At 36.4% G+C, this 14,808-nt stretch overlaps 2 protein-coding genes and 1 long non-coding RNA gene across 3 annotated transcripts in view; all 3 read right to left on the bottom strand.

The window, feature by feature from the left end:
• Positions 1-4,516, bottom strand: part of LOC108242273 — a 31,051-nt gene extending 26,535 nt beyond the window's left edge. Inside the window, exons 1-3 of the mRNA XM_037976690.1 lie at positions 4,323-4,516; positions 2,778-3,041; positions 2,342-2,605 (exon numbers count right to left, since the gene is read on the bottom strand). Of these exons, the coding sequence (XP_037832618.1) occupies positions 2,342-2,605; positions 2,778-3,041; positions 4,323-4,401 (607 nt within the window). The 5' untranslated portion in view covers positions 4,402-4,516. The remainder of the gene's footprint in view (positions 1-2,341; positions 2,606-2,777; positions 3,042-4,322) is intronic.
• Positions 4,517-9,354: 4,838 nt separating this feature from the next.
• Positions 9,355-11,469, bottom strand: LOC119617226. The gene is made up of 3 exons (XR_005233448.1): positions 11,407-11,469; positions 11,254-11,313; positions 9,355-10,834 (listed from the first exon to the last, which is right to left on the bottom strand). It is a non-coding gene; the product is annotated as an uncharacterized LOC119617226 (long non-coding RNA).
• A 1,309-nt stretch (positions 11,470-12,778) lies between these two features.
• Positions 12,779-14,796, bottom strand: LOC119617242 (low affinity immunoglobulin gamma Fc region receptor II-like). The gene is made up of 3 exons (XM_037976737.1): positions 14,635-14,796; positions 13,108-13,356; positions 12,779-12,912 (listed from the first exon to the last, which is right to left on the bottom strand). Exons 1-3 carry the CDS (start codon positions 14,741-14,743, stop codon positions 12,779-12,781), a joined length of 492 nt encoding a protein of 163 aa, XP_037832665.1. The 5' UTR covers positions 14,744-14,796.
• Positions 14,797-14,808: the final 12 nt, after the last annotated feature.

Genomic DNA, 14,808 nt, shown 5'->3' with positions numbered 1-14,808 from the left:
CCACAGAGCAGCTCAGTGTTATTCTGCCTCCTGCTGGTATGATTGTTTTATCTGCTCTCACTGAGGCTCTGGGTTTATCTGCTGTAGAGTTTGGAGCAAACACAAACAAATGACACATTAAATAGCTGTTTGCTTAAGGAAGCCATTTGTTAAAATGATCATTTTAACCCCCTGATTGTTTACCTACAAAATAAATTTTGGAAAGTTGAAATAGACCAGACTGTTTTCTGACCAAACTAAAGTGTTCCCTTTGATTTTTTTTTTATTCACTAACATAAAGACTCATATATAGACGTAAAAAGATTTTATTTACAAAAGGTTGTCTAATCTCTATATTTTATAGAAAATTTACTCCTGACTGCTGTTCACTCATTTCAGTCTGAATGGATGACAACCTGACTCACGTATCACTTTGAGTCTGAAGACATCACTCCATCCTGTCAGCTGGTAGTCACTTGTAGCCCGACAGCTGTAGGAGGCATCATCAGCTGGTTGGATCCTGTATTCTTTGGATGTTGGAGGGTTTTTGTTGGTTGGTCTCCATTCATACGTCCACTGAGTTCCTCCTCCTCCCTGGATCTGACAGCTGAGAGTGACTGTCTCACCTCTGAATATCTGAGGCCAGTCAGGTTTCAGGATCACAGAGGGTTTAGAAACTGTTCACAGAAACAATAATCAGTTTGGAGTCTGATAGAAACATCAAACCAACAGATTTTGGTTTTATTTACTAATTTTTATTCATCTTATTCTGAGTCATTGTATCACTTTGAAAAAATTTGATGTCAACATCATTAAACTAAAAAAAACAAACAGAAATTCACAAAAATAAAAACAATTTTAAAGTAACCCCAAAACAAACAAAACAATAATGATAAATTTTAGAAGAATAAATTTTAAGCACTAAAAACATTTAGTTTTTTTATCACAAAAATAAACATTAGGGGTAAACCTCAGTTTAATTTTTCTGCTCATTTGTGTTTTAGTGATGACTCTGATAATAAAGTTGATATTTTAAATCTCCATCTATCCTCAGGAGTAACTGTACAAAGAGATTATTAACGTTAATGGAATACCAATAGTTTGATATGTGCAGCTGATAAAGAGACAATAACAAAGAACAACAACTGAAAGTGTTTGATAAAAACTTTACCCACCATCCCAAAGATATTAAATGAAACTGATCAAACAAAGCAAATATTTTAGAGTTAAAACACAGTGAGTGATATTAAAGGAGTGAAAGGAGAATGGAAATATTTCAAAAAATAAATAGCATCTGCAGTTCAATTATTGTCTTAAATCCTTTAATAGACAGAAAAAGAACTAATGTTCACTTTAAGGCTTCATCAGCAGGACGTATAAGAAGAGATTAGGATTTAATTTGGGGGTTTTTTATACAGAAGAAGTTTTTGGGTTGTTGTTCATTGAGGTTTTGTTATGCTTTTAACAATGATACAAAACAGACAAAATACAGTGTGCTTGTTTTTTACAGGACTAATAAGCAGGTGTAACAGGTGGTGGTCTCAGCCTCCATAAAAAGGAAGATGGCGGTGTTGTTCGGAGGGTGCCAGTTTCCTGTGGGTGGACAAGTGTTTGCCGAGTTCACACGCTCTGTTGTTTGCAGTAGGTTTGGAGGAAATCTGTTTGAAGGTATGGATTGTTTTAAACAGTTTGTATATACTGATGTGTGGCATATATTTTTACAACAGAGCCACGAGATTTTAGCAAAGAGGAGATTGAAGCGGGATTACCTGGATGTGGGGTAGTTCAACGCCACAGGTAGGCCTGTAGGCTTTTGGGTTTTTAGATTGTATTATGTGGTTTTAAAGTTTATCACTGTTACCTGCTGTCCTTCTTAGAGTTTATTTTCTTTCTTTTTGTTAGTCCTCCCAGCTTTAGGATTGTGTTTGTTTCTCCTTAGTATATGTGAGGGTGGACTAACTACTATTTTACATTTTTGTGTTTGTATGTCTGCTATTGCTTTTGGGTCATTTCCCAGAAAAATGAATATTCCATGGTGCTGTTATCCTTAAACCTGAAACCCGACCCTGTGTGGAATGTTACCATTGGTGTTTTAGATTGCATGCCATTGATTTGCAGTGAAACGAATACTTTATATGGGCGGAAGTGAAGAGTTGCAGTGAAGAGGTGCTTCAAATTTGAGTGGAATGTTATTTGATTAATGGTGAATGTATAAAGTTTAAAGGGAAACCCTCATATCTATGTGACGATAAATATTATTATAAATTGCATCTATTTTCATTGTCGACTATTATCTCCAGTCATGCAGGTTCATAACACAGGTGGAAGAAAGTGTTATTTCAGAAAAAATATCTAAACTCACCAGTTTTCTGAACAGTGACTTCAGTGCTGGTTTGTGTGTAGAAAACTGGATCTCCTCTTCCTCCTCTGCAGCTGTACAGACCTCCCTCTGAGATGATGAAGACTTTTCCTGATTTAATGTAGTTTCTGTACTGATCTTTTGACTCCTGTCTGAACCAGTCAAAGCTCCAACCATCAGATGTGTCCACAGAGCAGCTCAGTGTTATTCTGCCTCCTGCTGGTATGATTGTTTTATCTGCTCTCACTGAGGCTCTGGGTTTATCTGCTGTAGAGTTTGGAAACAAAAAAAGTTCAATTGTCCAATGTAACTTTGTTCAGGAAGCAGTTTCTTGGTGTTTGTTTTGAGGCCAGAAGAATCAAGAAAAATTATCCTATTTTCTTAGTTAGATGATAGAAAAGGGCATTTTTTTCATTATTCAACAGAAAGTTTGACTTACATAAAACTGTCAGTCTGACGACATCACTCCAGCCTGTCTGCTGAAAGCCTCTTACACCCTGACAGCTGTATTCTCCACTGTGGGACTCAGTAACTTTGTTGATCCTGTATTCACTGGATGTTGGAGGGTTTCTGTTGGTTGGTCTCCATTTAAATGCCAACTGAGTTCCTCCTCCTCTCTGGATCTGACAGCTGAGAGTGACTGTCTCACCTCTGAATATCTGAGTCCAGTCAGGTTTCAGGATCACAGAGGGTTTAATGGAAACTGTTCACAGAAACAACAATTTTTCAGGACTGTTACAGAAACATAAATTGAACAAAAAAGTAGGAGTTTATTTTCTATGATTAAAAATGAAAACCATCTCCACTAATATGAAAATGTTTTTCTTACTCATTGAACCTGAAAAGTAAGTAAAATAATAAAATAAAACACAAGATGAGGTGAAAAAAAATATAAAACAATTTAATATATTTAGAACATTCATCCAATAAATGTATTACTGACCCAAACTTGTTCTGATTTAACAGAACATCTAACGTCCAAATGTGACATAAACCTGTTCAGTTTTATGATGCTTATGCTTTTTAACCTATTTAACTTAAATTATCTGTATAGTAGGCCTTTAATGCAAAATGAATGTTTGTTGCCCTCCAATTATTGACTTGTGAATTAGTGAAACTGTATGTGCAAAAAGCTGGATGTGATCCAGCTGCAGGAGATGGGAGTTCTTAAAAGATCTTAAAAGGTTCACATTTCAAAGAGGAGATAAGCTATCCCTGACTGCATCTTACAATTTCATAATTGGGTTCACAAGGGTGAAATAAAGTTCAGGAAACAATGATTAACCTTGTTGTAATGTTAGCTGTGCTTAAAAATGAGCTGTGGGGGACTGCCCTCCACACAACTCTGTGCTGCTGTACTGACTTGTCTCATTGCCCCAAGTAAAGGCATAGAACCTAATCCATATACTGTCATTATTTAAGTCTTTATTCTTATTTTTAAATTGTTTTAACACTGATAGTCTGTAACACCCCTTCAACACCTGTCTGAATAAGGTACTCTTTCATAAAACATTTTTCTTTGATAATGGAGTTAAAATAAAAAGGAGAACTGTGAGATTTTTTTACTCTAATTGAGAAACAATTAACATTTACTCAACATAAAAAAAAGACTTAAACAAGTAATACAACAAAAAATGTGTTAACTCATAAATTTTTCTAATCCCTGAAAATCATACTAACAGATCAAATCAAACCTAAAAAGGAGGACATTTTTAAACAAAGAACTGAAGGAGGAAAAACAATTAAGATGTTTTGAGTAAAATATTCACCTCCCACTGTTGTTTCAAAAATGAAGACATCATAAACATGAATTAATGTTCTGCTTTAAGGCCTCATCAAACAGAGCCACAGTCAAATAATCCCTGTTTTACTGAGGCTTTCTGTTATCATGGAGACTAAATCATGTTTTTACGACCACTAAGAAACAGGTGAAAGATTTGAAGAGTTTTTGTTGTTTTATTTCAGATTAAATAACTAAACTCACCAGTTTTCTGAATGGTGACTTCAGTGCTTATTTGTGTGTAGAAAACTGGATCTCCTCTTCTTCCTCTGCAGCTGAACATGCCTCCGTCTGTGACTCTGTCTGGTTTATTGTATTTTACAGACTGGGAAGATTTTGACTCCTGTCTGAACCAGTCAAAGCTCCAACCATCAGATGTGTCCACAGAGCAGCTCAGTGTTATTCTGCCTCCTGCTGGTATGATTGTTTTATCTGCTCTCACTGAGGCTCTGGGTTTATCTGCTGTAGAGTTTGGAAACAAAAAAAGTTCAATTGTCCAATGTAACTTTGTTCAGGAAGCAGTTTCTTGGTGTTTGTTTTGAGGCCAGAAGAATCAAGAAAAATTATCCTATTTTCTTAGTTAGATGATAGAAAAGGGCATTTTTTTCATTATTCAACAGAAAGTTTGACTTACATAAAACTGTCAGTCTGACGACATCACTCCAGCCTGTCTGCTGAAAGCCTCTTACACCCTGACAGCTGTATTCTCCACTGTGGGACTCAGTAACTTTGTTGATCCTGTATTCACTGGATGTTGGAGGGTTTCTGTTGGTTGGTCTCCATTTAAATGCCAACTGAGTTCCTCCTCCTCTCTGGATCTGACAGCTGAGAGTGACTGTCTCACCTCTGAATATCTGAGGCCAGTCAGGTTTCAGGATCACAGAGGGTTTAATGGAAACTGTTCACAGAAACAATATTCAGTTTGGAGACTGATAGAAACATTATTTAAAATAAAATACACAGCAAAATCTTTTATTTTTATGAATAAAAAAAAAAATTATTTAGGGTGGCAAATACAAATTTCCAGTTAACCTTGTCATAAACCTCTGCATTTAATGAAACGCTTCAATGACAGTCTTCTGTATAATCTGTATAACGATTTCTTTAAAAATCCAGTCTGGTCAGGATGTATATTATGATGGGGTTTTTTTTCATGCCTTATGGCCAATGTCTAGCAGATGATTTTAAGATCTGCATTTATAAGTGACATTGGGCAGCAGCTGAATGGAGGTGTGGGATCTGTAAATTGTTACCTTTACTTTATTCTTTTTCAATTGATTTGGAAGAAGTTTTCTAGATTTATTCCTTTGATTAAAATTCTTCAACCACAATCTCTGAATTGTTACGTTCTAGTTTTAGTTTTCTAGAACATTTCTGAAAATAGGTAAAAGTGAACATAACTTACAGTATACCTGAGGTTCATGGCATTCCAGCAGCTTAACAACACATTACCGTCTTGACTCAAATATATTGTTGGAGAAATTATAAAAATGGTAACTCCCAGAAGTGAAATAACATACTGTAGCAGCCAGAAGACATGCTAATAAATAAGTGAAACAATTTGCACTAAAAAACAAATTTTATAATTAATTGTTTCAATGTTTATACCTTTGTTTGTGTGTGTGTGTGTCTTCATTTGTCTTTGTTTGCAAAATATCTCCCAATATTACATTAGATTATGCATAATGTAATTTAAAACCTTTGACCAAAACAGCTTTAACTCTGTTCCTTTATAGCATAACATGATTTTAGTCAAATCTCTGGCATGAGAAAAGATGGGCAATGAGCATTCCTTTAGGGATTTTATGGTAACTAGACACAAACACAGACTAGTTGCAAACGTGCAAAGAAAACCAATTCAAAGACAATTTAATATTTGATAAGGACAGATTTTGCCCCTAAAGTGAATCAACAGCTCTGGTTACACAGATGGTTTCTTAATCTGGTCATTTAAATATGTTGGACCAATATATAAGATCAAATTAAATTAAGTATAAAAAGTAATGACACTGTACATTAATACTGTAAATATTATATTGTACATTGAGACAAAAACAGGAAATGAAAACTGTTTCTCACCTTGAGCCTGTCCACAGAAGAGAGTACTGAGAACTACAATAAAGAATAAAACCTCATCAGATCAACCTGACAGAAAATCTAAATCACAGTAAATAAATACATTTTAAAAAGCTGACATGTATAACTAATGATAACTTAAATAATAATTGTGAATTTCCCTACTAAAGACTCCAGCTGCTTAAAGCATCAAGTTGAAAAGGAAAACTCACGGAAACTATTCTGAAGTTCTTATAGAAACTGTTTTATCCAGTGAAAACCTGTACTTCTTATCATATACCAACATTTTCTTTAAGCTGCAAACAAAAGTCAATAAAAAGGAAGTCAGTGATGTACTTACAGAAAACCGTCAGCAAGCAGAGCAAAGAGTGCCCCATCCTCACATCCAGACCTGCTGCACTGCTGATCAGAAACTCTGCTACTAACTGTAATGATGAAGAAGCAGAAGTTACAATAATTCCTGTACGGCATCAACATTTTTTCAGACTTCTTGTTCCAAGTATAGCCTGTTGCTGTTTCCTTCCCTTTTATACAACATTCATACAGCAGTAGCTTTGACAAAAATATAGTTAGATTTCCTGTCAATATGAGCTAGGGGGGGATTATTTTTCATTTTTTGTTCAAATGTTTGTAGCTGGTCTTAAAATAAAATTGTAAAATTAAACATTAATTACCATTGTGGCCAGGAAGAGCGGTTGCAGAAGTGCGCCAAATGTATTTCTCCACATTATTTTTATTTTGTTTTTTTACTTTTTGGATTATTTCTCCATCCATGCTATTTCTGTTTATTTATTTATTTATTTATTATTTATTTAATTTTTTTAATTTATTTATTATGGCGCTTGGTTCTGCTTCCGGGTTACATGGTCTAAGTTTTATAAAAAGAAATATAAAGCCAAAAAAAAACAAAAAAACATAGGAACATGTCACTAAACATCGGACATGCATCCATACACAATAATAAATAATAAAGTCCAAAAGGAAACATTTACATCGACACCACAGGGAGAAGGAGGAGAGAGCTGACTTTCAGTATTGTCATGGAAACGAAAACTCAGATTAGGTTCTACAGTATTCCATAATGTGATCACGCTGGATGTTTATTTCTGTGAACTTGCATTTCTGTCATCTGTTTTTGTTGGAATAAATATATCCAAGTAGGTAGCAGTACGTTTGGCTTTAGGATTTATTTTCACTTCACTGAACTTGTCAGAGTGTCAACTTTGTGACTCGATGGTTTGTGTGTAGAGTTGTGATCATTTACAGAAATGTTTTTGTTATATATTCTTTACTTATTCAGTCCTGCCTCCAGGCCATTCAAGAACATGCATTTTATCTGAAAACATCTCGTTGTCCTCAGAGCAAATCTTTTGTAACAGCCAGCACCACAGAGACAATCATAATTTAACCTCAGCAAAGATTCAACAGATATTCTAATATGGACGTTTGGTCCTGGCTTTTTTAAGAATTTTCTTTTCTTTCCACTTACATTACACCAACAGTACTTTGTCTCCAGACCAGAGAACAAACTGAGGCCAACTTTACAGTTCCTCTATGTGCATCAAGATGTATGAATGATTGCATGAGTTATCACATACACATTTTTTTTTCTTTTCTTCTGCTCTTGGCAAAGGCGGACACTTTTTTCTTCTCTCCGTTACCCCTCACCCCTGCTTCTTAATTGTCTTTCTTTCTTTGGAGCCTCTAAATAATAATAAAAACGTTTAAAAAGTTAAGCTGAATTACAGCAGATCTTTTGTTTTTCAGTACAACACTGACGGATTGTGTGACATCAGGAGGATGGTTAATCTTTCTTTTAAATATCATGTGAAACCATTAAGTCAAGCTGGAGCAGTTTATTAAGACAGGATTTTTTGCTTTTTGCTCCATTTGCGGTTAAATATTTTGCCTGAGAAGCAACACATATTTAGATTTAAAAGTTTTCCATTTCCCCTTTTTGTCATTCTGAAGCCCAGGAAAGAAGCTGTGAAGTGGGTGTTTCTGGTAAAGCAGTGATTTCTTAGATTAATAAATGTTGTGGAACGACAAGTGCTAAACTCCTTCATTTAAATACTGTTGTGTTTTTCCGTCTTTGTCATAGTTTTGTGTTTTGAATTATGCTTGGTTTTACTAAGTTAATGTACTTTTTCAGCTTTGTTTTGTTCTTCATGAATAGCGTGGCTGTTTCCAGCTTGTCACCTGTCTTCTATTTTTAATCAGCACACCTGCTGTCCTTAACTAACCACTCCTCCCAGTATATTTGCTCCTTTGTTTCCTTAGTTTGGTATCAGATCCCCTGTTTGTCCTGCCAGATTACCTGCTTGCTTTTGTTGCATAATTGATCCAATTGATCATTGGCTGTGGTTTCATACTGGCTTGTCCTTCATATGTCATTTGGCATAACTGTGACGCCATGTAGCCCCTCTTCCCCTCCCCCTGGCATCTACTCTTATTTCACTTGATAGTTTTAATTAAAAAAAACACATTTAATGCTCTCTGCTTTAGGCTGCAGCTGCACATGGTTTTAGGTATTTCATTTCCTCTTTTCTTAGTGCAAGACCAAAAAAAAATTGCAAGCTGACCTGTTGACGGTACAGATAAGCCTGTGCTGTGACTTGCTGATTTGTTTTTTGTTCTTCTTTCATCTTCTTCAGAGTTCGAGTAAGCTGGGGCCTACCCCATTGTCATAAGTTTATTTAGAATCCACAGAAAAACTAACATTCATGTTTCTGGACAGTGGGATGAAACTCCAGAAAACCTTCTGCAGATATTTGTCCACAAGACCTTAAAAGTCTTCAGTAACGGATCTAACCACTAAATTATTGCTCCATCCTGTGGCTGAACAGAATGTTGCAGACTTTTGAAAAACCCACTCAGAATCAGTTCTTTGCATCGCTCCTTTTGGTCAGGTTCTTTAAGATGAAATATGAAGGAATCTGAAGGTTCTTCTGAAATTTAGCAAAGTCTGGAACTCAGGCTCTCATTGACGGCTTGTTTTGGAAATCTCTGTATCTATTCTGATGAAGGTGAGAAACAACATCTGAGAAATCAATTTTTCTTAAAGTATTTATTCTTGCAAGAATGAGAGAAGTACACAGACAACAGCACGACTCTGTCTTAGCTGTGTGTGAGTGCAACTCTTTATGCAGTTTAAGCATCAAAAACCTCACTATGGGTGAAGGATGAGTTAATATCAGATCTTTTCACACACTGTTCCAGTGAAACAGATGTCTTCTGTTATTCACCCCTGGCTCATCACACCCAGAGGCAGAGACACATTAGTTTAACATAGTTTAAACTCTGTGTAAATACAAAGTTAAACAGCAAATTAAAATCAGAATATACATATATAAGGCAATCATTTCTTTCAGAGCATAAATATTAAAGTTTTCCATTACAGGCTTATCTAAACTTATTTAGGTACAACTCACAAAAGCAAAAACGAAGCTTGTATAAAACACAAAAAGATAATAATAACAATAAAGAAATGTAATATAAAAATTCTCTGTCAATAAACCACACATGTTAAGTAGTATCAAAACAAACACTAAAACTAACCAAAAAGAAAAATTAAGCAATGTTTTCAAGAAGGAACAGAACAAAAACACACTCAAAAGAGACAAAAAGTATATGTTGTATAAAAGGTTTGTGACCCATATATAGGGCTGTTTAATGGTACTCAATGCTCAAAGCAAATTTTACCACAGATGAGATTCAGATCTAAATTTTTGACAGTTAGGAAGATTTGACAGAATCTCTGAGAATCTCATCTGCCTCTAAGTGGAATAATCTACAGATGTTTCTTATAACAATCAGTCTCAGGTTAACTGTGGCTCCTCCTCTAATGATCACTTGGTTCAGTGCTGGAAATGATTTTAGTTTCTAGTTGACCGGCCCCAGGGATCCTGTTTTAACAGACTGAGCTCAGAGCAACCTGGAAGAAGTTTCATTTTTAGATGTTATAAGTTCTCCATGTAACCACTTTGTTTATACTATATAACTGCAGGATTATAACTTTATTGAAGCACATACGACAGAAGAAGGTATAGAAACAAGAACATCAGCAAGTAATTCAAAATTAAATCAAAACTAATCTAACTAATCCATCCCTGAATCTTCCTCTGAAACAGCTGAGTTGTGGCTGAGTTCATTAAAACATGTATGACTGATCCGACTGGACGTGAAAGAGTCCAACATTTTCTCCTGCTTCCTCAGTCTTTTAGGTGAACATTAAACCTCATCTCCAGTCATTTTTACTCTAATTTGCATCTCCATGCATGTGACCCACACGTCCCTCTTAAAATCCAGGCAAGCAAAGACCCCAAGGAACCTCCAAATGGAGTAGAGGGAAAATAATTTACACCAGTTCAGCTTGAATATAACAGAACAACTCTCTGCACTTTAAAAGCAGAACTTTGCTCCTCGGGTGAGGAGCGTAATGTCTTCAACTAACAGAAAAGAAGTCCAGTCGCTTTGTTTCAAAACTCTGAGGAAATGTTGTTATGAGTTTACCCTCCTGTAATAACCTGCAGAATAAAGCACCACAGCATGCAGCTACATGGCAGCAGCATCATCCAGAGCTGCTCCTGATCTGATTTCAGAATAAACTGCTGCTTCTGTCGCTGCTCGACTCTGATTTCCTGTGAACGGAGAGATCCTTTGTAAGAAATATTTCTGTTTTGTAATGAAGTACTGTAAATGGGGTGAATACATAGAAATACAATTTTGAAATATGTAAAATGTTTTTCCCCTATTTAACTTTTTTTACACAGTTGTACAATAACAGATACTCAAATGAAAGCTTATATTCTGATCTGAAATCTGTAGATGCTGTAATACAGTGAAGACAGCTGTTCAGAGAAACTAAACAGAACTTTATCAAAATATAAATTAAACAAACTCTAAAGTGCTCAGATGTGGGTCTGTTCTGACAGTTCCTGCTGATGTCAGTGGTAGTATGTAGATAAACATCATGTGTTCATCTGCCTTTGTTAACCTGCAGGTTAATGACATGAGGCCACATTTCAGTCCAAAGATTGACTGTTGGAGCTGACTGTACCTGCAGGGTTTGTCTCCACATTACAGTAATCAGCATCCTCATCTGGTTCAAGAGGCCTCCCTGTTAGGATCATCAAATAACCAAAAAAGAAATGAGGATCAAAAGCTTTGTGAGTTATTTTCAGATTTTTTTCATTATTTGTTTGAAACTCACTGTTTGTTCTGAAATCATTCAGTTCAGTGTGAGAGAATGAAACATCTCTGGATTCATCTGCAGCTGAAATATATTTATGGTTAGTTATCAGTGAATTCCTTAAATCATTCAGTTGTTGAATTTTAGCTGTTTCCAAAGATGTTCTTTACCATTTCCAGTGGCTTTGGAGGATTTTATTGTTTCATAAAGAGCAGCATCATCTGCAGTTAAAAGAAGGCATTGGAGGGTTTTATCAATGGTAAAAATAAAAAAAAAACTCTAACCTGATTAAAAGTAACCCTTTCTGTCATATGCCTGCTGTTTTTCTTGCCAGCACCAGGTCAGACAGCAGGAAGACACCTCTGAATCCAACCTTGAGTTCCCTGGTGTACTTCCATTTTGTGGAGTAAGTTTGCAGTGTTTTTCCTACTCGCTGGTGTTTTGGATATTTGTTAGAGTTTTGGTATTCATTGTTTTTCCTTTTAGTAAGTTCTTTCGGCTGCTCTCTTTTTCAGGGGTTGCCACGGCAAGCAAATCTCAAAAACAAAGTCATGCATGATCTGTTAGCACTGAGAGTGTGTGTTGGGTATGACTCTCAGCTACTACCACATTAACTTTCAGCTAAATATCTGTAAAATCAGATAACGACATTGTCAGGTCCAATGATTGCTTTCTGACAGTTTAATTAAATTCTGGTTCATGATATATTTTGCTAACAGACAGGCAGAGTTGATTCTTACAGTTAATGACAGGTGTTGAAAACAATTATCACATGAAATGTGTAGCTTTTGGACTATGTGTTGGGAATGACTCTCAGCTACTACCACACCAAGTTTTAGCTCAATATCTGTAAAACTGACAGAATTAGTCATTTTTCTCAGCTTTAGCAGCCATCTTAAAATGGGCTGACCTCAAAAGTTATCTGGATGTAGAAATACATTAAGTGATTACTTTCTGGGAGTTTCATTAAAATCTGTTCAGTCATTCAAAAGATAATTTGCTGCAAGACAAGCAAACACACACACACACACAGGGTAGATTAAACATTAGTTTCAGGTCTTACCGTGGATCAGAGAGCTGTAAACTTGACTTTCAGTCTGGTTGACTCCATGATTTGTGGTGGAGCTCTGACTGCTGCTCTCTGACTGTTTTGATCTAAAACACAATGAAAATAGTAAGGTTATTAATTTTAAAAACTACTGATACTGATAATTCATGTTGGTAATAAGAAAGAGAAATTGTGATTCACTGACCTGATGCAGAATAAATCTGTGAAAAAGATATTTGTTGTTACATTATTTCATTGTTCAAATCATCCTGCTGCTGGTTTGCTTCATATATCAAGATGCTTTGAATGATTAAAACAGTTTTAAATCAACAATCTGATCTAGAATCAGAAGAAAAAGCTCTCACCTTTGGACTGTCTGTAGCGCCACAATAAGATCAGGAGAATAATGAGAAGGACTCCAACAACTGGTCCAACAATCAGCAGCACAAGAAATAAAGAGCTGACAGGACTGGACACAGCTGCTGTTTTAACTAAATAATAAAAATGTTTTAATGCAGATTTTATGACATCATTTTCTGTTTCAAGAAAAATGCAGCTTCAAGTTTGAACAGACATTAATCTACAGTACATAAACTCAGTGTTTACTTTGTTCCTCTCAAAGAACAAAATGATTTAGTAAATTAAAAGCATCAAATGTTTTTTATCCTCCTCACCTTGAACTGACATCCAGCTCTGTGGTGACTCCTGTCCTGAATGTTCACACCTGTAGAAACCTTCATCTGACTTTGACACTGCAGAGATCTTCAGCTCCTCTCTGCCATCATTCTGGAGAAGTGTGTTGTTGTGATAGAAAAACACACTGGAAAGTAGTTTTTGTTGTTTGGTTCTGCAGCTCAGAGTAACAGGATCTCCCTCAGTCACAGGATGGACGGGGCTCTCCAGGATGATCCCATCATCTTTATCTGGAAAACAGTTTCAGTCAGCAGTCAGCTGGTGGACACGTTTAGAAACATCTGGCTTATGAAGAATCAACTAAAAAGTGGCTTTTTATATTAAATACCACCTGGCATCTGAGATTTTTTTTTTTTTAAACGTACTTTTGAACCTGTTACCAAATATGAAACATGTTTCATCAGCCATCTTTTATTAAAACCTACAAGTTTCATATACAACACTCTCTGCGCTAAACCACCTTAGTAACACAAAATACTGAGAGAGTGGTGATCAGGGCAGATCTGAATGGACATGTTGGTGAAGGAAACAGAGGAGATGAGGAGGTGATGGGCAGGTTTGGTGTTAAGGAAAGGAACCAGGAAGGACAGATGGTGGTGGATTTTGCCAAGAGGATGGAAATGGCTGTAGTCAACATCTATTTCCAAAAGAGGGAGGAACACAGGGTGACCTATAAGAGTGGAGGCAGGAGGACGCAGGTAGACTACATTCTGCATAGAAGAGGTAACCTGAGGGAGATTGTGGACCAAAAGGTTGTGACAGGGGAGAGCGTGGTCAGACAGCATCAGCTGGTGGTGTGTATGATGACTGTTGTGGTGATGAAGAGGAAAAGAGTAAAGGCAGAGAAGAGGACCAAATGGTGGAAGTTGAGAAAAGAAAAATGTTGTGAGGAGTTCAAAAAGGAGCTACTAAAGACTGGGTGGTAAGAAAGAGGTTCCAGATGACTGGGCTACTACAGCAACAGTGATTAGACAAACAGGGAGAAAGGTACTTGGTGTGTCATCTGGACAGATAAAAGATGATAAGGAGACCTGGTGGTGGAATAGTGAAGTGCAGGAAGTTATCCAGAGGAAGAGGTTTGCCAGGAAGAAATGGGACAGTGAGATGACTGAAAAGAGAGAGGTAGCAAAGGCAAAACAGGAGGCGTATGATGAGTTGTACAAGAGGCTAGATCAGGGGTGGGCAACCCTGGTCCTCGAGGGCCACTATCCTGCATGTGTTACTTGTTTCTCTGCTCCAACATACCTGATTTGAATCAATGGGTGAGTAGGCTTTTGCAGAACATGAAGAGGTAATTTAAACACTGAATCGGGTCCTCAGGTCGAGGTCATTCATAGGTCTACTTCCAACTGTTTCAGTTTAATAAAGTTCCTGAATTCTTCAACCTGCCTTTTGCAAGAATTTTTGTCCCATTTCCACCATTCTCCCTCCAGTTTATGACACGTATGTACAATAACTAAGACTATTATATTCAAAGTTAAAGTAAACTATAAGAAGTGATAACATACCCTGTACAGTGATGTTGACTGCATTGCTGAACTCTCCTGATCCAGACTCACACCAGAACACACCACTATCAAACCAGTAAAGCTTTATGGTACATGAGGATCCAGTCATTGTTCCCCAGGAGGAGCAGTTAAAGTCAGACAGGTGATGTGTTTCTGTAAACCTCTTCACTCTCC

This window comes from Kryptolebias marmoratus, linkage group LG7, assembly GCF_001649575.2.
Source record: "Kryptolebias marmoratus isolate JLee-2015 linkage group LG7, ASM164957v2, whole genome shotgun sequence".
Taxonomy (NCBI): domain Eukaryota; kingdom Metazoa; phylum Chordata; class Actinopteri; order Cyprinodontiformes; family Rivulidae; genus Kryptolebias; species Kryptolebias marmoratus.
This window is presented reverse-complemented; position numbering and strand designations above follow the sequence as displayed.

Excerpts from the sequence above, each read along its gene's own strand:
- LOC119617242 (XM_037976737.1), bottom strand. The coding sequence starts at position 14,743 with ATGACTGGATCCTCATGTACCATAAAGCTTTACTGGTTTGATAGTGGT. Across the intron at positions 13,357-14,634 it reads AGTCAACATCACTGTACAGG|ATAAAGATGATGGGATCATC; the intron begins GTATGTTATCAC and ends ACTGTTTTCCAG. Across the intron at positions 12,913-13,107 it reads GAGCTGGATGTCAGTTCAAG|CTGTGTCCAGTCCTGTCAGC; the intron begins GTGAGGAGGATA and ends TTAAAACAGCAG.